The 25,925-nt window shown below is 41.3% G+C and overlaps 1 protein-coding gene across 10 annotated transcripts in view; it reads right to left on the bottom strand.

Moving 5' to 3' along the window:
* STAT1 (signal transducer and activator of transcription 1) overlaps positions 1-25,925 on the bottom strand; it is a 39,659-nt gene that overhangs the window by 6,095 nt on the left and 7,639 nt on the right. For 7 of the 10 annotated variants that reach the window (XM_081051968.1, XM_081051966.1, XM_081051972.1 and 4 more), the window contains 19 exons: positions 24,970-25,068; positions 20,208-20,297; positions 19,119-19,197; positions 18,012-18,103; positions 17,646-17,797; positions 15,611-15,769; positions 14,166-14,258; positions 12,830-12,889; positions 10,757-10,786; positions 10,567-10,660; positions 9,343-9,384; positions 8,012-8,095; positions 7,476-7,574; positions 6,261-6,396; positions 4,846-4,895; positions 4,053-4,147; positions 3,139-3,284; positions 1,341-1,526; positions 253-328 (listed from right to left, as the gene is read on the bottom strand). In XM_081051968.1, the coding sequence (XP_080908094.1) occupies positions 253-328; positions 1,341-1,526; positions 3,139-3,284; positions 4,053-4,147; positions 4,846-4,895; positions 6,261-6,396; positions 7,476-7,574; positions 8,012-8,095; positions 9,343-9,384; positions 10,567-10,660; positions 10,757-10,786; positions 12,830-12,889; positions 14,166-14,258; positions 15,611-15,769; positions 17,646-17,797; positions 18,012-18,103; positions 19,119-19,197; positions 20,208-20,297; positions 24,970-25,068 (1,862 nt within the window). Of the gene's footprint in view, positions 1-252; positions 329-1,340; positions 1,527-3,138; positions 3,285-4,052; positions 4,148-4,845; positions 4,896-6,260; positions 6,397-7,475; positions 7,575-8,011; positions 8,096-9,342; positions 9,385-10,566; positions 10,661-10,756; positions 10,787-12,829; positions 12,890-14,165; positions 14,259-15,610; positions 15,770-17,645; positions 17,798-18,011; positions 18,104-19,118; positions 19,198-20,207; positions 20,298-24,788; positions 24,850-24,969; positions 25,069-25,925 lie in introns of all 10 variants that reach the window. The other 3 variants (XM_081051974.1, XM_081051967.1, XM_081051975.1) reach the window with 1 other exon arrangement.

A 25,925-nucleotide genomic window follows, 5' to 3' on the forward strand; every position in this document is an offset into this window, starting at 1 on the left:
GAGCATTTATATACTTTAAATACAACTTTGGGTTTTTTTCTGTTATTTTGTTTTGTTTTTTAATAAAGGCAGTAAAATGCTGATAAGCAGTGACACCAGGATCTCTAATTAGGATCATCAAGTCCAGCTGTGATGGCGGCGGCCGCAATTACAATGGAAAAGCAGAGTGCAAGCATCTCCAGCAGGCCCCAGCCAGGAGCAGCAGGGCTGGCTCAAGGCTCTTAAACATGGCACTCTTCTGTGTTCACTTACACTTCAGACACAGAAATCAATTCAGTCTTGATGTAGCCGGTTCCTTTAGGGCCATCAAGTTCCATGGGTTCTGGTGCTAGAAACAAACACAATGTGTACACTTTCCATTAGCAGAAATTACAATAAGAACCATCAACTATCTCTGATCAAAATTTTACTGTTTTTCTTGATTGTCAGGGTAGGGCCCTGTCACTTTCAGGGGTTATAGTCCCCCTGCCTGAGTCACCTGAAATTCTGGTGGGAATGCAGTAATAATTAGAATCAAAGAAGAGGAGAGTTCAGTACCAAAGTCAAGCTAAGTGGCTCTCTTTCCAAGGCTTGAAAGCCTACAGAAGGTGGAGCCCAAAATATGGGAAGCTGTTATCTGGTTTAGTGGTCTTAGCCTGGTTGGTGTAATATACACAGCTGTCCAGGTAAGCTGGGAGCATCTTCCCCCCAAAGTAATTGTGCTAATATTGAGACTTATGATTCTGAAAAATAATTAACTTGATTTGGCATGGTCCAAACCAGACTAGTCTAACTTGCGCAACTTTCTCAAACGCAATTCAGTGAAAACTGAGAAGCAGGAGACCTGTGTTCGAAGCCTAGGTCTGCCCTTAACAATCATCACTAGTTAAACATGGTCTAATAATTTATTGGGTCACCCTGAATGAACCACTGTCCTTCTGCTGGGCCTCAGTTTTCTCAATTATAATAGCAGCAGGCTGGCATAAATCAGTTGGCCATGATGGTCCTATTACCATGATGGTCCCTTTACCCCATTCCATGTAGAAAAAGTAATAATGTAACAAGTACATAAGACCAGAAATGAACTTTTCCAATACTCCTAAAATAAGAAATCATTTACTCATTTCTTACCAGCTGTATCAGGGGAAATAATGCATCATATTTCAACTGTGCTGTGTTTATACCATTTTTTCAAAGCCTGCTTTTACCAATTTGAAAGAAAGTGGGTTGATGACACAGCATGGGTGGGGTTTGTGCTGGCACCTTGCATTTGTAGGAAGGTAAGGGTAGTGTGTGTGATTAAACCCTGTCTCCAGAAAACCTTAGGATAATGATTAAAGGAGAACACAACCACCACGTACCTTCCTTTGGCCTGGAGTAATATTTTCCAAAGGCATGATCTTTGTCAATATTTGGATACAGATACTTCAGGGGATTCTCTGGAATATTTTCAGCAGCCATGACTTTGTAATTGCGAATAATATCCGGGAAAGTAACAGCAGAAAGCTCTTTCTTCGTGTAGGGTTCAACCGCATGGAAGTCAGGTTCTAAAAAGAAGAAAAGTGAAGTGAGTCCCATGGAATATCAAAAAACAATAAAGAAGAGAAACAAAACACTGCAGAGTTGATGGATTTGAGAGAAACTGGTAAAAACTAATCATAATGTAGGAGTTACAACACTACTATTTTGTTTCTAAATAAATTATTGTGCTTGCTTCGGCTGCACATATACTAAATAAATTATAGTCCTTTCCTAAAAACAGGAAAAATGAAGACAGACATTACTATCAACACTGCTTGTCATTATTGCCTTAGATTTGCAAATTGAGCCAAAAGAAGTTTATTAAACCCCTTCAAAAGCATGCGTCTTCAATGATGTGTTACCCACAAGCAGATAAACAACTAATTACTAATTGGGTCAGCTTGGCTCAAACCAGAGATTAAGGGTACTGAAAGAGAAGCTCACTTTGTTTTTCTTTTCATATTGAGAATTTTTATTAAACGATGACAATACATGGAAACAACATTTTAAAACAAACAAAAAAGAACCCACTTGCTAATTTTTCCTCTAATCTTTATTGTAAGAAACCACAGTTTCAGTCACTGCTGGTCTTATTCCTCCCAGACCTCATGCGAATTGTGCTTCCTTAAGTGATTAGAGATCTCATTTTTGGGCACACACACCCCAGAACTGCCATTCAGGTGCCCTGGGGACTCTGCCTTAGAACTTCAGACAATACCAGCATCCTAAAACTTTGTAGCTGGCGCTGCCCTGCTTAAACTTTCTGGTTGCCAACCGTTCTCTTCATCTTTGCCTGGTTGGCCAGCTCCATCTCTCAGCTAGTTCAGGAAAGAACTACTGGGGGTGAAAAAGAAAAGGGTAGTATCTAACATCTACTGTCCATACGAGCTCTAATGCCAGCTCTCCAGTTTTTTTAAGCAGAAGAAAATAATAAAAAGAACAAGAATAGTATGCCATCATTTTGCATCTTCCCACCGAAAGCATAAGTGTCTCTGGAATACATCAGTTTTTCCTCCAGTCCTTCAAATAGAGCAAACTACAAGCAATAATGAAAAGGAACCAGTTTGTCTTTATTGTTCTCTCATTTCCACTGTTTGGCCTCCTCCTCAGAAACCTGTTTCATAATGCTAAGGTTTTAGGAATTTTTTTAGCCATGGATTCATTGGGTTCAATAGAAACCCAAAATAGCACAAAGACAAACTTGCCACTGTTCTGTTTGAAGGCAGGGTGGAGGGCTACACCTAGTCCCCAGGATTGCCCGAATCTGCCCTTCCTGCGGGATTGCCCTCAGTGAGGCTGGAGGCTTATGCTTGTGCACAATGGGCTTCCTCCCAAGAACTGGTTGTCAGTCACCCGCCTCACATCTTATGTCTACAGAAAAAGAAAAGGATGTGGCCTTGTCACTTAAAAACCATCATTTGCACAGTATACAATATGTTCCAGGCAACGCAGCACAAATATTCACGGTGATGTATTAAATCCTCAGTATTAAAGTATTAAAGGCTCAGTTGGGGTAAGCATAGGATCTGTGATTTTATGTCAAAAGCTCATTATTTGTACGAGTTGATTTACAGTGATGAAGAAGGGCTTTCGCATACATGGTTCGAATCAGTTGTGTGTGCAGGTGCATTCACTTACCACCTCCATTCTGGGACCGTTCCACCCACGTGAACGTGATGGCCCCTTCCCGGCAGCTCTCACTGAACCGCAGCAGGAATGTCCCAGGTTGCTGGTCCTTCAACAGAGCGCGTTCACGCTCCTTACTGATGAAGCCCATGATACACCTGGATGTGGAAAGGGATGGACAGAGGTATTTTGAGGTTCAGTCATGATTTTAATTTTCACGTTAACTTACAAATAACTGACAGAAGAATGCAGGATAAAAATGGATAGACTATTTTAGATGTTTTAAAATCTGTTCAATTGACACTTCAGGAAGCATTTTATGTATACATACATATATATACTGAAGTCCAAAAACAACCATTAACATGGTGCCAGAAAGACGCTACAGATGATAAATACTTGCTGGATTACTGAGCCTTTTATTTTCACTTGATGATTTTGAAGGCCAGGAAATGTCTGAATGTATGAATATTTTACACTGGAAAGAAGGCTCAGACAATATGTTTTCATATTCTAGCACTTTTGATCAAGTTAAAGCCTTTGCTGAAATACCAACTAACCCAGGGAATAAGTTAGATAGAAACAATTTACTGAGTTAAAGTTTTTTCTTCCTTCCTTGGAGCAACCGAGTAGGTACGCAAAAAACTGTTGTGGAATGAATGAATGTAAGAATGGCACTCAGAGTTTTTCAAATTTAGCTTTGAAAATACACATACATCTACTATGAAAGTGTAAGTTTAATCTGAAAGTATAAGTTTAATTATCATGAAGCTCTGAAGGGACAGCCTGTAAAACTCCACTTCTGTGAGATGCACACAAGTCTTGGCAAATAATGAAGTCTGTCTGGGTCAGGACTGTCTAAGCCATGCAATAAGGGAGGGTGTGCTACAAGTATGTTTCAAAATTCCACTATCAATAGTCCTTACCCATCATTCCAGAGAGACAGCAGGTGTTTTTTAATGAGTTCAAGGATGCTTTCAATCCAAAGCCAGAAAGAGAAATTTTTATCACTTATGTTTTCCTGCAAATAAATAAGTGCACACATTAAGAACAAGAAAATCCAAATAGTGACTTACCATGCCTCCTCCCACCATCAAATTTTAATTTGCAAATTCTACCCAGCTACCAGAGCCAGAGCCGTCCCTCCCCTCTTACTGGCATCCAGACACCAAGCTCTCCATTTCCTGGGCTGCCTCTGCTTCCCTCTGCAAACAGTAGCCAGCCAGCCAGGGAATGACCTCCAGGGTGAATCACAAAACAAAAGCTGCCCTCGCACTAGTAAATTCTAGTAGCGCAAAGCTCATCAACACTGTCTGGTGACCTCAGCGGGGTCTAATTTTTCCTTTTGACCGATCCTTGTGCTTGAGCTGGCTGGGGGAACTCATCTGCCTGCCAGGCTGTCCACGCCAGCATGAAGCACACATTTTTCATGGACAGGGCTAAAATGCTGCCAAAGGGGGCCGGTATGAACAAACAGAAGACTCATTTTGGATGTGAAAGAATGTTATCACCCAGGCAGGCGCTTCCTGTCAGACTCACACTTGGAGACCAACCTGCTGCTGTGCTGAACGAAAGTAAACAACTTGCCCTAGGGGTTCCATGGATGAGAGGCGAGTGCCAAAATAAGCACATAGTTGAGAACTACCACAATCAGAAATATGAGAACTTCAGCAGACAGTGAAAAAGACTAGGAGAGTATAAAACCCAGACAGGACCCACCTTACAGAACCGCGTCCATGGAATAAGACCATCGGGGCCAGCATTAGGACCTAAACAAAGAGAAATAATCTTTCTCAGGAAACAGAAATTGATTCTGAAGCCCTGGCTGGACTGATGGCTCTTGAATTTGCTCTCAAAGAAAAGAGCCAACATCCAACAAAGGAAGGTTTATGTACGTGGTTTCAGATACAGTAATGCTAATTAACAGTGCTTTCTGGAGAAGCTTCAGTGTGGTCTGTCCTTGTACAATATGCTTTCCCACTGCCTCCCTCTCCTTCCTCAAGTCTCCTCGCCCCCATTAACCCTAGAGAGGGGTTTTATTTATTTATTTATTTTTATTCAAACTGAGACCTAGATCACTCCTAAGTGACCTATTTAACTGACTTGACTTTACAAGCTTATTTTAGATATTAAGTAGGCATTTCCCTCAGTGCTCCTCCAAACAGCACGTGGGCTCAGGGAGGTCGAGAAAAATGAGAGAGGGGAAGGAAGTCTAGGGGTTATTAGCTACACAATTAAAGCAGTCCAGGCCATAAGAGGTGGTGAGCCCCTCATCTCTCCTCAAAGAGAACCACAAAGAAGCCATGACAAGCAAAAGAGAGATCTTTCTTAATTCTCCCCAAATAAGGAGAATTAATTAAATAGCATGAGACCTCCATGGTGACAGCTACATGGCAAAGAGAAGGTACTGCTGCAAGCCACTGGGTTAGGGATAGCCTACTGGGGTTTGTAATCTATGCAGATCTGCCATACAAAACGCAAATCTAAAAAAAAGTTACCTGTGGATTTTTAATGAAATAGTGCACATACTCTCATTCACTGAAGATGTGACCTTGAGACTGGTAGTCTTTGACTTGCTTAGGGTGGAAGACTAGTAAATCCAGGGCATTAGCTACTGAAAGGGAATTATCTATCATGGTTGGGACCATGTCTTATCAGGCAAAACTGCTAATCCAGGGGTGTCCTGATGGACAGTGTCTCCTTTACCTAGCCACTTGAGTGCCTTCTGAGTGCAGTGGGCAGCCCCAGGACCTTAATCTTACCATGCTGGGGACTTACTTTTTTCTCCCCAAGATTACAAAGACTTCATCTTGCTCATCAAAAAACTTATTTTAGCCACAAGTAATACACCTGACATAATTAAAAAATCTTTCTCTTAGGAACCCTGCTCAGAAATATTAATATGAGATAAGGGGGAAATGCTTCATTTAAATCTTTTATCAGGTCCAGATCCCTTTCTAAGGTGAGTTATAAAGGTCACTTAACTATATAATAAGCTGTAGCTGGAAAAGCCAACAGAATTTAACATTCTTCTTCCTTGAACAAAATAGAGAACAAGAGGGGAAAGGAGCAAATAGTGATATTTTCATGAATTTCCAATTTTATATATATAACAAGTGAATAAAGGCTCATACCAAGAAGTTTCTCTCCCAGCATGCTCAGTTGGTCCACACTGAGACCTCTTTTGGTGACAGACGAAAACTGCCAACTCAGCACCTCCGAAAGCTGAGCCCATCGTGCACAAGGTGGGTTCAGGAAGAAGGACAGATTCTAGAAAGAAAACACCCAAAAGCTAAGGGTTACCAAAGAACCACTGGTCACAAGCGAGGCACTAAAACATGGACTTGTCCCCAAGTTCAGTTCCAGTTTATGTGACACATGAGTTTTCCAAGTAGCAGAGAAATAGTCGATTCTCATTAGTTGTGAATTCATCTACTCCCAAAATTCACTTGTAACTCCAAAATCAATACTCAGGGCACCTTTGCACTCATTCATGGTCATGGCCACACACTAAGTGATGAAAAATTTGAGTCACCCAACATGCATATTTCCAGTTGAGCTCAAAAAAAGCGGGATTCTGCCTTCTTGTTTCATCTTTCATACAATAAACAAGGCTCCATTTCAAGGTCTACTTAAATAGTACCATTTTTTCCTGCATTTTTGTGTTGTTTTGTTGGTGATTTTGTTGTTTAAAATGTTCCCCAAGTGTCGTGTTGAAGGGCTGTCTAATGTCCCCGGTGCAAGAAGGCTGTGAGGTGCCTTAAGAATATACAGATGTTAGACAGGCTTTGTTTGGGCACACGTAACAGTGATGTCGGTCATGAGTTCGGTGTTAATGATCAACACATATATTAGCTAAAGTACCTTTAAACAGACACGCACATAAACAAGGTTATGTATCAACAAAAAGTTGTAACCAGCGGCGTGGAGAAACCAAATGCCTTATTTGGGGTTCAATATTTGTTAAATCAGTGTTCACAGTGACTAAAAGACCTAAGTACAGTGAATAATGAGAATCAGCTATAATTAATCACACTCTAAAAATGGAGCATGCTTAGCAGATGTATACATTTTACCTAAACAATAATAAAGGATCTCTTCCATAATAAAAGTTATATTAAATCATCTATTGTCTGAGCTTATTCACATAAGAGGAAAATCCTAATTCTCATATCTAACACATACACATGCTTCACTTTTCCAGAATTACCCATGATCCTTGGCAATGCCACTTGAGTTATATCACTTGTCCCTCAATATGTGGCCTGTAGGGGCGCTTTGGATACGCTGAAGCTAGAGCACAGGTCTTTGGTAAGCCTCTAGTATGAAAGCAGATGTGTTTTCCATACCCTGGGTTCTGTCACCAGCATGTTGTACCACAGAATGGAGGCCCAACCACTTGGAAGCTGACTGACGTTGGAGATCACCACGATGGGCAGAGACATCGTCTAAAAGAGGATAAAGACTTTGAAATCTTCTGAGTCAAAGAATTATCACCTTCGGACCACTGTGCAGCCTCAAAACTAAGCGAGAGATTATTTGTACATTTGCACAGACTTTCTACTTGAAAATTAAAACTGTAAAGTTATGTTCTTTTGTGCAGTTTTTTTGATACACCTTTCAGTCAAGAAATGAGTCTCAATGCGTCACATAAAAACCAACAGGATATCATCTCAACTGTAACACTTAGCTTACAGAATGTGGAGGTTAATTCAATTATGTAGCTTTGTGAATCATTAAATTAAAAATATTAGCTGGAACATATCATCGTTTTTTTAGCCATTAGGTAAATGTCTCTAACACAAAAATTGAGAAATAAAAATTGATGTAACAGTTAAAGGAAAAATGAATCAAGTTTTCCATAAGTGGGCCATGTACGTCTTACCTCAAGGTCAATGACCAAACCAGGCTGGCACAGCTGGGTTTCAAAACTAAGGGAGTGAAGCTCTTCAGTAACGACGAGAGGGCCCTGAAGAGAGAAAGGGGGAGAAAAAGGAATATAGTGATCCATTCACGGATCCTGCTACTTCTAAGAACCTAATGAGCCCTGCAACAGGCTGCAGAAAGCCTGAGCCCAAGCCCCTGCAATTCAGAAGATTCCAATTTTCAGTAATCTATCCCAGATTTAATTACTGTGACTGTCTCAGTGTTCTCTCAAAGACAAGATTTCGGAAATTATGGCAAGGGCTACAGATTAAGGGAAAGCAATGTCGACAGGAGAGTAAAAACTTCTAATGGGTTTATTTGTAACCTAAGACTCAGCCCCCCTCTGCCCACCACAGCCCCACCGGGCGTGAGCTGCGCACCTCCGGCACACAGGGGAGAGGGAAGTGCACACATATTCCAGGCGTGATTAGCTCCTGGAAGGGCTCATTTGCATAAGCCTGGTGAGTCATAAAGTGCTTTGGTTTGGGTAGAAATGTTGTAGTTTTCAAAGTGTCTCCTGTGAGCATCACACAACTTAGAACCAGAGAGGTGTAGCCGCTATTCCTGTTTACAGGAGAGGAAACTCAATGAGATCACGAAGACAGCAAAGGTCCAAACCAGGGCCGGACAACGAGTCTTTGCATGCCCAGGCCGGTACCAGTCTCGCTGTACCACACGACCTCTACTGGTCGTGGTGTGGAAGGACTGCATGCTTATGTGGACCCAAGGGATGGAAAAGCTCCAAACCAAAACAACTGCAGACATTCTGGCCCTGTGCAGTTCATTTCTGAATGCATCACAGACAGAAATCCTCAAGGATCTGGCTGTGGAAAGGACACTGATGGAAAGAGGGTGCCACTGGGTAAGGAATGTGAGGGCAGGAAAACCCTCTTGCCTCACTTGGTTTTCGGCATGGCAGTCATAAAACTGGCCTCTAGTTCCAGCTCTGACAGTAATTCCCTGTTGCACCCTTAGCTAAATCCTACAAATTTCCTGTGATTCAATTTCTTCACCTGTGACATGTCAGTAACACAAAAGCCCACTATCCCCACTCCACAGGATTGGCTGTGAGGGTCCAGTAAATTCGTGTGCGAAATCTGAAAACCCTGAAGCATGAAATCAGAGTGTTTTTCCTGTTATCACAGACATACGAGTTCCGAACTCATTTGCTGCTTTTCCCTGCTGGGTCTGAATGCCTCTATGAGGTGTCCCGGCCCCCAGGGCACTGAGCCAACCTCACTGAAAGGACCTGCTAATCAGAGACCATTCGCAACAGAGACAGTCTCTTACCTCATTAGTTCTGTTGCCAGCATTTTTCTGTTCCTTCAGTTGCTATAAAACAAGAAACCATCTTAGTAAATGACACAATAATTGTCAAAGTTGCTATTTTCATTTACAAGTCAAGCCAAAGTCAGGACGTGGAAAGAAGGAAGGATATGCAATTATTGTTAAGAATTCCGAACAAATGATGAAAGGACCCTTGTGTGGATTCATGAACAGGAGTGCCTTTCCCCAGCGCCTGATACCATGCGAACACCACAGAGTTTAGAAGGATCCCAGAGAATTTTGTCCTGCTCCCTTCCCCTGTGAAAACTTTTCCTGAATGATTCCCCATCTCCTTCATTAGCTGATTCATGTTCCCCAGGCTCAGGGCACAGCTTCTCCTGCCTCCCAACCCCCCAACCCCCGGCAGAGTCTTCCAGGCTAGGCCCGGCAACTCCAGGCCCAACTAAGATGGCTCTCAAAAACACTTCAGTCCTTGAGGCTTCAAATGAGCAACTTAGGGCCCTGAGAACAGCTGTGGACATCCTCAGACTCCTGAGTTTGGACCGAGGCTCTCACAGAAGGTCTAGTGTCCTGGCTATGAGTTTGCTGGTTCAGGAGATGGTCGCCAGTGAAAAGGATACCTTGAAATTCCCCGCAGGCTCTGGCCCAGAAAGAGCACAGGGCTCAGTACGGCTGGCTTCCAGGGTTTTCATGGAGGCAGGCGAGAAGGCACCATGCACCTCAAGCCTCCCCCTGGGTGTCTGCTGCCTGGTGGAACTGACCTGTCCTTTGAGACAACGCAGCAGAGGCAGGAGTTGTGCGAGACCACCAGGCAGGAGAATATGAAGAAGGGGCTGAGGTGACATGCCTGGGGTCTGCCACATTTAGAGGGGGGAGAAGGAACAGCCAGGACATGGGAGGAATAACAACCTTTGAGAAAATACAAGAGTCTAGAATGAGTGACCCCTGAGGTTCTAGAGGCACCAAGTGTAGATAACTGATGTGCGCACTGGTTTATGGCATATTTTACTGAGATCACTGCACCCCAGAAGTATGTCTGGGAGAGAGAGCTGAAAACAGAGTGAGGAATTCTGGCATAAGGAGGAGTGACTTCACTAAGCGCTAGTGAAGTCACCAGCCACAAACCCTAGAAAGTGTCCTCCTAGGCTGTGCCCTCCACATCCCACTTACTGTCCAAAGTCCTAATACACCAGATACAACGTAAAAGGGGAAAACTGGTCTTCCTACCAGGTGTCGAAATTCCGCTGCCAGACTTCCATTGGTGGACTCCTCCATGTTCATCACTTTTGTGTGTGTGCCCAAAATGTTGAACTTTCGGAATCTAAACAATACAGGGTAGAAACACTTAAAAGGCTTGGAACTATTAAACAAACAAAACAAACAAGATATAAAACATAGTACAGAGTACTTTACATACCCTTTTACTGTATTTCTCTCATTCACATCTCTGCAAAAAGAAACATATATATAATCATATATGTGTATCTAAATTTTGAAATGAGCTGTAAGAAACACGCAAAAGTACACGTATAAATAAAAAATCAATAAAAAAATAAATCTGTATCTGTGGGTTTCTGCCCTTTTATTCACTCACTAACTCCCAACACCAGTTCTGCCAAGTATTACAGTGTAATAAATTATCTGGGCCTCACATTTCTCATTTGTACAACATGCTAATATCACTAACCCTACAGGATATTGTGAGGAGGAAACTAGCTAATAGGTAAAAAGAGAACATAGCACAGCCCCAATAAATGTAAGCTTCAGTTATCATTATTTATTGAGCAATTATTTTGTGCAAGGCACTGTGCTAAGACCTGGGGATTCAGCAGAGAGCACTGCTCTGCTGTGAAGGAACTAAACAGATCTTCCAGGGTGATAGCTCAGCCCGTATTTTTATTCTCTACTATCCTTGATGCTTTCATGAAAGTACCAGAATAGATAATTATTTGGGAAAACTGTCAAGCTTAAGTTTTAAATCTGAGTTTAAAGCGTAAGAGACCTTGCCTCTTACATAAACACATCACCATGTCATGTTCTGGACAAAGTATCAGTTAGACGTAGGCAAAGATTAGAAATCATTAGCGCACTCATAGTGAAATGAGTTAGCTTCCTTCCATATCTCAACTAGAAATTCAATGTTTTTGTGAATGACAATCACCATTAGCTATGAGAATGAACCCTTTTCCCTTGTTTGAAAAAAAAAAAAGAATTTAAAATAAATGGAACAGTACGATACAAAGTTGCCTTGTCAACACTAAGAAGAAAATTCAGAGCTGGAACAGTCAGAAAAGACAAAAGAGCACAATCTAAAAGAGAGACTGTGCTAAAGCAGAGTGTGGTAAACAGCAAAGGCAACAAAATCTTTTGAGGCTCTTCCCTTCAAGAGAGAAACATATTTCCCTGTCCCTTGAATCTCAGCTGGCTTTGACTTGCTTTTACCAACAGAATGAATGGGAGTGATGCTGTACAAGTCTAGCCCCAACACTGCTCCTCTTACCTACTTGGAACACAACACCGTGTGAAAACACCCACGTAGTCTCTTTGAGAGCCTCATGGAGAACGGCTCAGTTATCCCAGCTGAAACCTCAGACTGTAACCAGACCACCCAGCAACAAACAAGCTAGCCCAGACCAGAAGAACCATCTATAGCCCACAGAATAAGAGAAATAATAAGTTTTGGAGTATTAAGCCACTAAGTTTTGGGATAATTTGTTATGCAGCAGAAGCTAACCGATACACAGAGAAACCAAAGATGATGGCAGGAAAGACAAAGGCACAGACTGTGTTATAAGGAAGAATATTGTTACAAGAATGGAAAGAGACAAAAAGCCAGAGAAAAGTTATTTGGATTATCATAAACAGTTTAAAACCAATGTGTTATACAAAAGCATTAAATATGCCAAGGAATGTGGAAGCCACTTTGTTCCTTAATGTAAGTGGCAAAGTCAGTGCTACGCATCAAGGGTCTAAGGGCAAAACGGGATGGGCTGGCTCCATTTAGACCCCTGTGCAAGATCCTGCCCATTCCTGGGCCCTACTGCCCAGAAGGTACAAGAAAGGATCCAGGAGGCTCTACAAAGACCTCCCATACCCCAAAATGTTGCCAACTTCACTCCAGAAACAATCCAAAAACTGGCTGCAGAATCACTGCAGCCTGGAAGATCTTCAGCTCGTGTGTGATTAAGTGCCCCTTCTCTGGGGTTGCCTAGGAGGAGCGTGGTGCACCAGGTCTGGCTGCTTCAAGGCTTGGTCATTATAAACTCATAAACATAAAATACACTCATACTTTGGCTCACTGACAGTCGAAAAAGGCACAGACATACTGATACCAGCTCTAAGGGAAGTTCCCAACATCCAGAATGGGAACTATCAATTTAAATCTGCTGGGATCGCTTCCAAATGGCCCCAGTGCATAAATCTGTGTTTGCTTAACAAAACCAGCATTTCAATAGTACACATATCTTAGATAATAGTAAATATATCTTACTTATCAAATAAGACTTTGACTTTCAAATTATAATTCAGTTCTTGCAATTTCACCAACAGTCTGGAAAGAAAAATAAAAGTCACTATTATTTTAAGAAATTATCTATTACAATTTATTACACCAATTCCCTATCAATGAACATTTCAATAACATCCCCTCTAGTTTTAAGTCATTACAAATAACAGAATTGACACCCTTACATGTCTACTTGGATTTTTTAAAGTGTATTTATAGGGTAAATTCCTTGCTGTGTAGTTGGACAACACTGTAACGTTAAATTCTGACAGAGAGCAGCACTGATTTGACATTCTCACCCACTGTTAGTGAGGGTACCTGGCTTCCCTACATCGCCTCACCAACATTGGCTTTTATCGAACTTTCAATATTTGGCCAATGATATGGGTAAAAAATAACAAACATTACCTTTATTAAAATGTGTATCTAATGTTTGTCCTGTTGAAAGAAAATAAAAACTATCACCTATAATCAGGAATGAGGATCACAGGTATCACCCACTCCAGGGTGGTGTGGAAAGATGGAAGGAAGGAGCACTGGGCTCCGGCATGGCCCTGCTCTGCTGAGCTGGAGGCCTTGGAAGGAGCTCCTCCAGTCTCTGGTCTGCTCCATTCAGTGGAGCAGGTGAACAGGATTAGATTTCTAGTGCCCCTTCCAGCTATGAGTTCTAGGGCCCTGTGAGTGCTTGAGTGTGGCACTGTAACACCCGGGAGCCAGGAAGCAGCACCCTGAGCAGCATCACTGAGATGCACCCACAAAATGGGACTAGGGACAATACTGAAGGCAAGTGCAGCTCTTCAGAGTCAAGAGGCTCATCTGTAGAGGAACAGCTACATGAACGTAGCCACGCGAGAGAAGAAAATAAAGCCTTACGTTCCCAGGTGGAAACATTTCTATAGTTTACTATCAAGGAGAAAACCAGGCTGCAAAGCAATATATCTAGTAGAACCCTGGTTTTTAAACATGAAATATTGTATGTCATGTAAATTTGTGTGGATATGTGTGTGTCTATGTTTAAAATATAACATATATGTGCACACAAATATATATGCACAAATAAACATAAAGACATTTATATATTTGTGTAGACATGGACAAAATTCTGGGAGGACTGAATTTACAACTGGAGAAAAAGAAGGTGTGTTTGTGTATATACACATACACCTGTTTTATTTCTATTTTGAATATGAAAGACTCAGATATTCTAAATAAGAATTCATATTAAAATGCCCACTGTAAAATTGTTCCCTTTAAAGCACATAAGTGTTGTGAAAGTGCAATGTAATATGAGGCATAGGGGGTTACAGCCTTTCCTTATTACCTCAGCTTCACCGTGAATTGTACGCCAGTCTTCAAGACCAGTGGCCTCTGAGGATGAGTTGGCATGCAGGGCTGCCTTTCCACCACAAATGAGCTGCAAATACCCAGCAAAGTGTAGATAAATTAGCATTTCCATTAAGGTTAAGGCAGTAAAAAATTATTTTCCCTTAAGAGGAAAGGGGGACAAACTTAAAAATAGTTTGAAAGATTCTAATAAGTGGGATGAATAAAGTGAGGTTTTTCTAGTTTGTCAGTAAAGAAATCCCAAAATCTAATTTGCACTCAACGAAAACAAAGTAATTATAGTGACCTGTGATACTCTTCAACAATGAAAACCCTGAATTAGATTATGGTCATTTATAAATCTGCATCAAGAATCAAATTTGCTCTCTAAAACCCAAGTAGATGCCCTTGGTTATTTCAAAATCCAACATCTAGGCATTCCTATCTGGACATTAACCACAGGGAACCAAAGACATTTTTATTATGTCAAGTTAGCATAAAAAAAACTTTGCAATATGAACTCCACTCTACTTAGTACCATTTATTTATCAACTATGCACATTTAGAACCCTCCCGTGGGCAAGGCACTGTGTACAGGCCTGGCAGGGGACAAAGGATGACAAAGATCTCTGTCTTCCAGGACCTTCCACTGTACAACAAAAATAACAGAAATAGGTAGACAGCTACACAATAAAATCCAGAATGGGAGAGAAACAAAGGATAAACCGTGCAGATCTGGAAAGGGGATAACATTTGATTGGAAACTCCAGTAGGAAGATTTCCCGACGAGACATAAGGTGAAACTTTCAGGATAATACAGTTTTGGAAACAGGTACAAGAGAAGAAGGCTTTGAGGCGGAGGAAATAGGAGAGACATGGAGAAGTAAATGGATAGGGTGGGCATGAGGTCAAGTCTGCCCGGATATGGGGCATGTGTGGAAGCTGCCTCTTCAGTGGTCAGCTAAGGGCCAGGCTATGGGCACGGGACATTAGTGTCCAGCTGAGGGGCTCCACGTGGATTAGCAAGTAACAAAGAACCAGATAAACTCAGCTCTGGAAAAGCGTCAGGTCACAGGGACTCGGTAGGAAGAGGCTGAGAAGGGGTCACTTGGGAGGCTACTAAGTAAGAAATGAGGAGACCCTATTTGAAAGCCTGAAACAATGAATCCATGGAAGGAGAGGACAGATATCATGAACTTAGAAGCCACAGGTCTCAGCACAGACCAGCTACAGAGAAAAGAGGAGTACAATTTACTACTAGTCCCCAGTGTAAGTGGCCACAAAGATGAAGGGCCATTGGCATAAACAAGGAATTCAGGAAGAGCTAACTGGCCATAAAACATTTATATAACCCATTAAACCCTTCTAAATTATTTGAATTACCATAAATGTTTCCTCTGGGTAAAATACTGCAGGAGGTGCAAATACCTCTCCCTCAGTTACCTCTGAATGAGCTGCTGGAAGAGGCTGAAGGTGCGGTCCCATAAGGCTTGTTTGTTTTTTGTGATGGGGTCATGATCATAGGTGAGTTTCTGTTCCAATTCCTCAAGCTTTTTAAGCTGCTGACGAACTTGCTGCAGACTCTCTGCAACAATGGTGAACCTGGGAAGGTACATGACACAGGGGTCTCAATCAGAAACAGTCCCAAAGCAGCCTGGATTAAAGAGAATCACAGACACCACAAGAGATTTTCACAGGCAACACGTGCCATTATCTACCTGGCAGCACTCCTCACTGCAAGGAGAAACAAAGAACAAGGCACATATTGGTGTTCAGAAGTTGTGTGGGGAGAAAAAAACTAACATGTGCTGACTGATTATAGCCCAGACCAAAACCTCTGCATACCTCTGAGATGGACCTAAGGAGAGATGGATAGGGGCAGTGGCTTCTAGGGGAACTGTGACTTCAACTGACCTGTAAGATAACTGGGATTTAAAGGGACAGGGCAAAGAGGAGGGCAGAGACGGGGACACGGCAAGGCAGACGCCATCAGAGGTGATACAGGGCAGTGAAGGGCCCCTTTAGATTTTATATCAGGACAGTAAGTAGTGAGAGAGCAGCCTGGAGGCTGTGGAAACAACACAGAGGGGCTGCTAGGCCTGAGTTAGGAGGAGAGGAGGAAACAAAGGTTATTGTTTCACTGAACTGAAAGAAGACAATATGCTCAATCTAGATACTCAAAATATAAACCAAGGAGGAAACCTAGCAATTGCTTTCGGGTTCCTCCTTCCTCACAGTACACTGCCAACGGTGATTGGCCTCTGAACCAAATTAGGCTGTGAAAGTGTCATTGTATTTGCCTGGAGTAATGACAGAAAATAAAATCTTCTCCTCAATGAAAGACGTCTCCTTCCCTTTGTGGTGTCATTCCTTGAATACAGTTCCAAGCACAGAGAGAGCGGCTTTGGCCATGAAATGAGAAGGCAGAGAGATGGGAGTGGGCGAGTTCCTGAGAAATTCAGCGCTTCCCAAGTTTGTCTGGGTCATGGCACACCAGAAAATGACAATATCTGTACAGCACAGTGGGGGATGATGGAGGGCATTTGCACCTTGGGAATAGGCTTCTTGTGGCCTAAAGTGACCACTGGGGGGCTCCAGACAACACAGAGCTTCCCTGGGCCCTGGAGAGCTCTGCGGACAGAGTCTCCTAAGGCACATGGGGCACACTGGGCTGGGAAGCTCTGTTCTGACCCACAGAAATTTGGGATAAGGGCAGGCAGTTCACAGAATAAGAATAAATGGCTGAATATGAATTGTGAATCTTTTTTAAAAAAGTAGCAATTCAGAAAATCATCTACGAGATCTTTTCCTTGGGCCCTTGGGAACCGTTTCAGGCCACCATTCCTTCATATCCCTCTGATTTCACGTCTTCCATCCCCTCTGTTTGATTCGAGTTCAGATCTCATCCATCTCCCCTGGACTACACTAATATGCTCATAGTAGCCCAGCTGGTCTTTCTACCTCTCTTCTACCCTCCTGACTGTTGCCTGAGTGACCTTTCTAAACAAAAAATCATTGAAATAAACATCCACTTAAATAAAATGCCTGCCTGGCTCACCAGTGCCCCCTGAATAAAGTCCTGTTCCCAGCATGGTGTGAGGACCTCCACGACCAGGCTCCAGCCTCTTGCCAGCTCTACTTTCCTCCTGCCCTTCCAGGCACCCCTCTCCAGCCATTCAAAATGCAGAACTGCAGGCCTCGTTTGTGTCCTGCCTCCCCTCCCATGGGCCTCTCTATGCCGTCCTCCTGGTCTACATGAAGCACTCCTATTCACTGTCAAGAGTCAGTGCAAGTCCGAATGCTCTTGGAAACCTTTCCTGGTGGCTCCTTCCTGCTTTCGTCTTCCACAGAAAGCTGGACCATGTCAAACTCTAAACCAAGGTTTTGACAGGTCCATTCAACTAATGCAACTCAACTGTGCACTGAATTTATATGAGTAGCCAGTCAGCTGCCAATTTTCCACTTTCAAGAAGCTTACCAGTTCTGCAGCTGATCGAGGCAAGCGTTGGGGGGTCCCCCAATACAGGCGCTCTGCTGTCTGCGCTTCCATTCCACCAGTTCATCATTAATCAGGGCTTTCTGGGTAAGTTCGGTGACATTCAACAACTCTATTATTTTGTGGACTACTTCCTAAAGGGAGAAAAAGAAACAAACTGAAATAAATTCCTCTTTAATAACTGAATTTTAAAAGATTTTTTTTTTAAAAGCAAATATTCTTTCATCTCAACTGGGGCTCTCAGCAAGGAGTTATAAAAAAATATTTTTTCCTCTATTTTAAACTTCAAGTTCATTATTTATAGTCTGTGACAAAAGCAACATGTTTTTCTGGAAAGTGAATCACTACCTTTCTCTTATTGTCAAGCATTAAATACATCTTCTGGAGTAACATCTGTTCCTGCTTCTGATCATTCTTTGCCACACCATTGGTTTCGTGTTCTGTGAATTGGGAGAGAGATAGCAGATAATGTAAATATAAAAGACGACAAGTCCAACTAAGCCAAGATTCACGAACATTTAGGAGAAATATGACCCCAATGCTATCTGACGATAAGTCAAACTTGGCTCTTCTTCAATCTTTAAGGAACAAAACAAGAAAAACGTTCAAAGAATAAAAACTGGACACACTGAAACAAAATACTTGTTTTCAACAACCCATGTAAATCAGAAACAGTACTGTCTGGTTGCTAAGTCATTATAAAATACGAACTAAATGAACATAAATGACAAAATTAAACACTTCATCTAAAAAAGTAAAGCATATCTGTATCTGTAAAAGAGAAGTAGACAGTTAGGAAATAATAGTAGTTGAGGTTACTTTCTCTCATACTTTTTACCCAAATCTTACCAATAATCTCTCTAATATTAACCATACTATCCTCCTAAGGATTACCAGGGTTACAGCAGTACCCTACATGTTCTACAGAATGCACACTTTTCAGTTGCTATAATCATTAAAAACAAGCAATAACAAAATAGAGCAAAACTGCTTTAAAACGTGAGAAAAACATTGAACAGGGGAACTCCACACACCTATCAGTCTGTCAATCAGTGTGCTAGGCACAATAAATAAAGTGGATAACACACAACTAGTAGTTATCAACTAGGGGTGATTTTGCCCCTCAGGGAACCCTTGGCAATGTCTGGAGATGGGTTCAGTTGTCACCACTGGGGATTAGGAAATAGTTCTACTGCCATCTGGTGGGTACAAGTCAGATATGCTGCTATACACCCACCATGTACAGGACAGCCCCACACAACAAAGAATTATCTGTCCCAAATTGTCAACAGTACTGAGGTTAAGAAATCCTGGCCTGAGTCATCAAGAGGCCAAGACTGGTAAGTCAAGGGTCATAAAATATTTGGCAAATATGAAAGAGTATTTGTCTTCGTTATCTAGTGTAGACAGAAAAAATGACAGCCAATGAGCACTGCTTTAAATGTTAGCTCTTACCTCTGTTCTGCGAGGTTTTGCATTTAAAGTCATATTCATCCTGTAAATCTTCTAAGGTCTTGATTTCATGCTCTATACACTACAAATAAAGACATAATCAGGTTTTCTCCTGATCAGCTTCTAAAGACTTTGGCAAACAGATTATTGCTTCTGTAGGACCCAAAAAACCACGGTAACAATCCTGCTCCCTCAATGATGAACTAGACTTGCAAAATTCTAATCACATACATTAAACACTTTCTATATCACTAATACGTATATAATAGCTTTTCTTACAAAAGAAAGTATATGGCTATTTCCACACTGGGTCAACTGGTTTCTACTTGAATGAAGTGTTTCCCTAGGAGGCTGCAAGATAAAGGTGCTCCAAAGAATTGAGTTTGGAAAGACACTGTCTGAAGCACCAAGCCAAGGCCAACCTGGTGTGACCAAGAGACCCAAAGGATATCGCCCGCCTCAGCTGGGAGGCCTTTACCATAGATACAGGCCAGGTGTGAAGCAGGCTTCCTCATCTTGTCCTCCCACACAGCCTAACAATAGAGAGGAATGAACACATGCCACCAAGGCCACTGAAGCAGCCTTCTGCTTCCATAAAAATTGTCTTGCAAGTTTATCTTAAAATTGTTGTGGATGTTTTATTCGAATCAAAAATGTATCAGAATTGCTTTCAATGAAATGTTTTGTTCCCTTTCCAAGACTTAGCATAAAACAGGTACTTGAGGAGGATGGGCCATGTTTCTCCTGGGGCAATGTGTAACCCCCAGGAACACCCCAATTTGAGAGATGCAGATATAAAGGATTATTTAGAGCAGCAACATCTAGGGGCAAGGTCAAGAGTTACAACAGGGTACTACAAGGAAGAATAAGATAAGCTCAATGTTTGGCAGTTACAACAGAGGCCATAAAAGTCTTATCTGCTCATTGGTTTTACCAATTTGCTTACTTAAGGCTTGGAACTTCAGCAAAACTTTTCTTCTCAATTACTGAAAGGACTGAAATCAGTTACTATGTTTACACTGGAGCAGTTGAAACCTTTTTTTCCTCCACAAAAAGTTACCGACTCAATGTACATATTTATTCAGTACTCACCATAACTTTGTCCTTCACATTTCTGACTTTGTTGTCGAGCTCCTTCTGTTTGTCTAACATCACAGTGTTCTGGATATTCCCCGACTGAGCCTGTAATGAGAGGTACAAGGTTAACAGCAATCATTTCCTCTGGTGTATTTACCTGCTGGTTACCCTCCAAAGTCAAGTCTAAACCGTATGAATCCCCTACCTCCCAGACCTTCTAAAACTTCCTTACAGGCTTCCCACATGAGAAACAGTTCAGTTCCCAAGGCTCTGGGAAATGTTGGCAAGTTATTTACACTACAGAAAGGCTAGACTCAGTTCATGCTTAAAATAAACAGTATTTCTGAAATTTTCCATTAATTCATACAGTTGCATGGCACCACACAGGAATTTATTTCAGGGTTTCTCAAATTCTGTAGACAAGATTCTTCTTACCCTGTACTTATTTGTCTTAAAGCTTTGGGACTCACAGTGTGGTCCCCAGACAAGCAGCATCTTGCCACCTGGGAGCTTGTTGGAAATGCAGAATCTCATCTGATTACTAAATCAGAAAGCCCATTTTGACAAGATCCCAGGTGATTGAGAGGCTTATCAAAATTGAACAACACTGCTGATAAGGACTGAAATGAGTATCTGCTGCTCTAAAGTAGTAATATCAACCCAGACTCACTGGGAGTATTTAGTCTTCTTCGTCTTTGTTACCAGAAGACTCAGGACACAGCAGTACCTATTTGTTCATTACATATGGTGTTCCCTGATTTATTCATGTAACACACGCTTACTAGGTGCTAAGACAAGGTCAGGCAATGTCTCAGGCCAGGCAATAGAGTGGAGAACAAGACGGACCCTGTTCTCGTAGAGGTTAGACTCCAGAAAGAATCTATTTTTGTTTAGAGTTAAAACCCCATGGGCAAAAACTGTGCCTGTCAACCTATACATAGCGCCCCCCAGTTTTATGTGGGCATTTCTATGTTTTCAAATTTATCAGTCTTTTCTCTTTTTATATCTGGATTTTCCCTCATATTGGGAAGCCTTTCCCTATTGATAGATTATAAAGGAGTTCACCCATTTTCCCCCTAGCACTTGCATGGTTTCATTGTTTTTACTTTTAGATCTCTGATACATCTGAATTTTATCCTTATGAAGTATGGGTCCAATTTTAACTTTTTCCCAAGGCCATCCATTTTTTTTTTTTAACAACATTTAATGGAAAGTTCGTATTTTCACCAGTGCTTTGAGTTGTCACCTTTATCATATAAATTTACTTATGCACCTGGGTTTATTTCTAGATTTTCTCTTCTTTCCCACTGGTCTTTCTCTTCATAAGCCTGAAGCGCTGAACAATGTTTAAGTACGGAGGGTTTATCGTATATGTAGTAGGTATAGTCCCACCTCATTGCTCTACTTTTTCATGAGTTTCCTTGCTATTCTTGCATGTTTATTTTTCATATGAATTTCAGGAACAATTTGTATAAGTCCAGAAAATGACTTATTTTATTGGGATCACATTAAAATTATGAATTAACTCAGGAAAAACTGATATCTTTATGATGCTGTTTTTAATTCTTATGCTTCTAATGGTTTTCTTTTGTCTAACTGCATTGGCCAACACCACCAATACAATGCTATATACCAGTGGCAATAATGGATATCCTTGCTGTGGTTCTGATTACTGTTGTAATTAAGATACTATTTCTAGAACTGAGAGAAGCACATCTTAATATATTAAAGAGGTATCCATCAATTCGTATTTTAATGAATTTATTTTTTATCAGGGATGAATGTTGGATTTTTTTCAGACCTTTTCAGCATCTATGGAGATAAGCATATGCTTTTCCTTTTTATATCTATTTATATAATGAATTACATTAATGGATTATCCAGTCACAATCTATCCTTGTAATTTGGAATAAATTTTACTTGGTCATGATATATTATTTTCTTAATATAGTATTTAATTCTGATCCCTAATATTTTATTTAGGATTTTCACATTGATATCCCTAAGTGCAATTGGTCCAAAATTTTCTTTTTTGTTCTATCTTTATTAGGTTTAGGTAATCAAAGCTATTCTTTGTTCACAGAAAACATTTGGAAGTTTTCCTTCATTTTATGTAGTCTGCAATAGCAGAAATTCAAAGCAACTGAATTACACTGGTGTAAAGTACGTATCAGAAATTCCTGAGAATAATTGGTATCCCTAGGTGCCACATGTCACAACGTGATAATCAGTACTGCTCTGGCCACTCAGAATGAGCCATCACCTTGAGCAGCTCCATAAGGCTTCCTGCCTCTGCAGGGAAATCTTAATCTGTTTCTAAGCCAGCTGAATGTGACTCCACATCCTACGGGCTCTGCTAACAACTGGGACACTTCGCCCACTGGAGGACCCTGACTCCTGTCCCCCTCCAGAAACTACCAAGGGTTAGCTTAGTGAACGGGTACAAAAAATCACGGCTGTAAGAATGCATCTGCACTCCAGTTCCATCCCCTTACTGCGGTCACATTGGGAGATGCTTGGTGGAGCAAATCTGGTGATTGTGGCACAATATTCTCTGAAACATATTTTTACAGAATATAATATTCTCTGACACATATTTTTCAAAAGCTCTTCTATTAAAACAAGAAACAATGGAAACAATACTTCCTTTCCCAACATTTCTATAATTCTGTGCTTTTTAAATGCTCTAAACTGGCTCTGAATTCTGCATGTTTTTAACTTGAATTTCTTAAATCCCCATGTACCTGTCACACGGTTTTAATAATTAGAAATTCATGGGCACTCTTGTTTCATTTATATTCTCCCTACTCCTCTGGCCCCAAAACTGGGTTATTTTGAAGAAAATACATCACATCATCATTCCATACATACATACATCAGTATAAATAGAAGATATATTATTAAAATGTAGTTACTTCAAGAGGGGGGAAATGGCGAAGAAACATTTCTAAATTTCGCAGACAGTAGTCAGCCGGGTAACTTTGGAAAGGAGGAATCTATTACGCCTTTTCCCTGTCCCTGACATCCCCAGACATCCAGTACCTTCCCTCAAACCCAAGAAGGCCTTGCTATTCTTGCTCTCAGCTGGGCAATTAACTAAACTTCCTCCCAGGTGTTCACTGATAACTCAGGTATCTGAGAGGCTTTAAAGGAACATTTCCCCAGGTTAACTGCATTTTAAAGGGGAGTTCAAAAGCTGACAAGCCATCAAGACCCAAAGCATACACAGGTGATGGGGTTGATCTGGGAGAGAAGGAATCATCTCCTCTGCCTCCCAATGCCACCTCGGGCCTTGGCACCAAATATGAGGAGAGAAACACTGGGGTGCCAAGGTGGACACTTCATTCTTCTGCTCATCTCTGTTCTTGGCTGTCCTCTCAAGTCTATTTGAGACAGAGGATTGGCCCATAGCATAATGCTATTAAGAAGAAAACCCCAAACAATCAAACTGCCCTGCTGAAAATCTCCCAGGTGTATGCCACGTGGAAGACAGGCACACCTCTCTCAGAGGAGACAATACCGCCAGCTTTCCCTCCCATGTTGATACACACTTGCATTCAGCAGACTGGGTACCAGACAGACTAGTCCGCTTGAGTTTAAAACAAACAACATATATCTTTAAATGCTCAGGGAAGCAAGGTGCTTGCAGTGTGACAGGGAGACACGAACAAAATGCCTCGGGAAGCGGCAGAGTCACAAGGACTGGGCAAATGCTCAGATGTGCTCGGAGAATGGTATTCGCCACCATTAGTTCAATTCTCCCTCCCACAATCCCACAGTTCACTTTGTTAGTCATTTGTGACTCCCAGGACGCATTCCACTGCGTACCCTGGCATTCTCCCCCTCAAACTGGAATGGTCTCAGCCAGAACAACCCAGACAGTGGTTTCACAACTGTCTGCCTGCTGGGTTGTTTCCACCACCCCAACCGACACTCAAGAAAGGAATGAATAAATGCCATGGCAACCTCAAAAAATTGCTGAACTCTGATCGCCAGAAGGGATATAAGAGGATTAGTAAAATCATAATCAAAAACTCATGCACTAATACAATCAATCATTCATTGTTTGGATGTCTTAGAACTCTTAACAGGTATCTCAATCCTATTTAAAATACAGCTCTTGATTTTCCCATCAACCTGTTCTCCTCCAGAACCTACTGTGCCCTGCAAAAACCCTAACCTTCTCCCTTCCCTGTCTTCCCCAGCTCTGTCAACAGTATCTCCAAAGTAACTCAAATCACAAATCAGGGTCAGCCTCAATTTTTCATTTTCTCTCACTCCCACATCTGATCTTGCACTATAAGCCCCAGTATACTGGTAGCATGTCTAAAACATACCCTGGGCCTGTCAACTGCTGCCCACCTCCACTGCATGCACGTCCCACCTCCTCTCCTTAGACTTCTTCTATAAGAGCCCACTGTCTGCCTGCTGTCTTCCTGCCCGGGAACGTCAGAGAAGTTTCCTGCTTTACAGAAACAACCCCACCCCCAGACACTCCATTAGTACACAATACCCTGCTTATTATCATAGCAATTATCACTCCCTGAAAAAACCTCTGTTTCCGTGTTGTCTCTCTCCCTCACTAGAATGACTTGCCTTAGATCTTGAAGCCGAGGTCTGTAACATCTCTCTTTCTGACTGTCCCCACGTCCTGGGGCTGTAAAATCAGAGCGTTTATTCATCACTGCCTTGAACAGGGCCTGAATAGTATTTGTTGGATAAAGGAATGAATTTTTATTTTATTATTATTATTCGTATTCAGTTAGAAAAAAAGTACCTGATTGAATCTCTGGGCATTTTCCAGGATTTTTCTTTCCTCCTTCAAACAGTTACAGATGATCATAGACATCAGTATTGGGTCTTCCTGAAAATTATCCTATATAAAGGTTGTTAGAACAAAAATAAATTTCAGAATGTTTAAATGATTGTGTTTTATAAATTGAAATGAACTTGTTCATCATCCACTGAGAAACCTCATCTCATATTTATTCGATTCTACATAAGTTATCTTTGATAAAATCAAAATATTTTTTTCACAAATTATGACAAAAATTGCTCTAACTTTCCAATAAGTGCAGGCACTCAATTACTTCTTGATTAAAAAACCAAGTATTTTTATACAGGGACCCTATAGCATTTTTACTTTAATTTCTATTATTCTTGAGCCCAATTATCTTCTGTTAGGATTCTGAGACAATGCAAATGATACAAAAATTATCCATGATATTCCTCAATGAATTTATCTGTTGGCCTCTGATTTGAATTAGAGCAAAGATATTCTTCTCAGTTTTTCTGTTTTCTTGTCAAAACTGTTGGCAAAATACTGGCAACCATGGCTTTTTATAACAGGTATATTCAAGCAAAGTCTATATGAGAGCAAATTTTCATAAAGTTAATCAGACTTCCCCACTCCCTGGTATTATAAAATCATAGGTACATTCACAGAGGGGGAAAGACAAAAACTTCTAATTACCTAAGTTGAACAAACAGCTGGGTTGTGCTGTATGAAACAAGAAAACGATATCACTCATCTCCATTAAAACAGGAAAGTTCCATTAAAATAGAAGTAAATATGGTAGCCAGACGTAAGGGATGCTGGGAGTACGTCTGAAGAAATCCTAAAACTCTGTAGCACATTCTCTCCTGCCTGGACCTCCCTTTGACTTGCTCTTCCATGGAAGGGCAAATCCACCAGAAGCAAGGCAAGGCACAGTCTAGCTCCAATTGGGGACA

The sequence above is a fragment of the Rhinolophus hipposideros genome (assembly GCF_964194185.1).
Source record: "Rhinolophus hipposideros genome assembly, chromosome: 6".
Classification (NCBI taxonomy): domain Eukaryota; kingdom Metazoa; phylum Chordata; class Mammalia; order Chiroptera; family Rhinolophidae; genus Rhinolophus; species Rhinolophus hipposideros.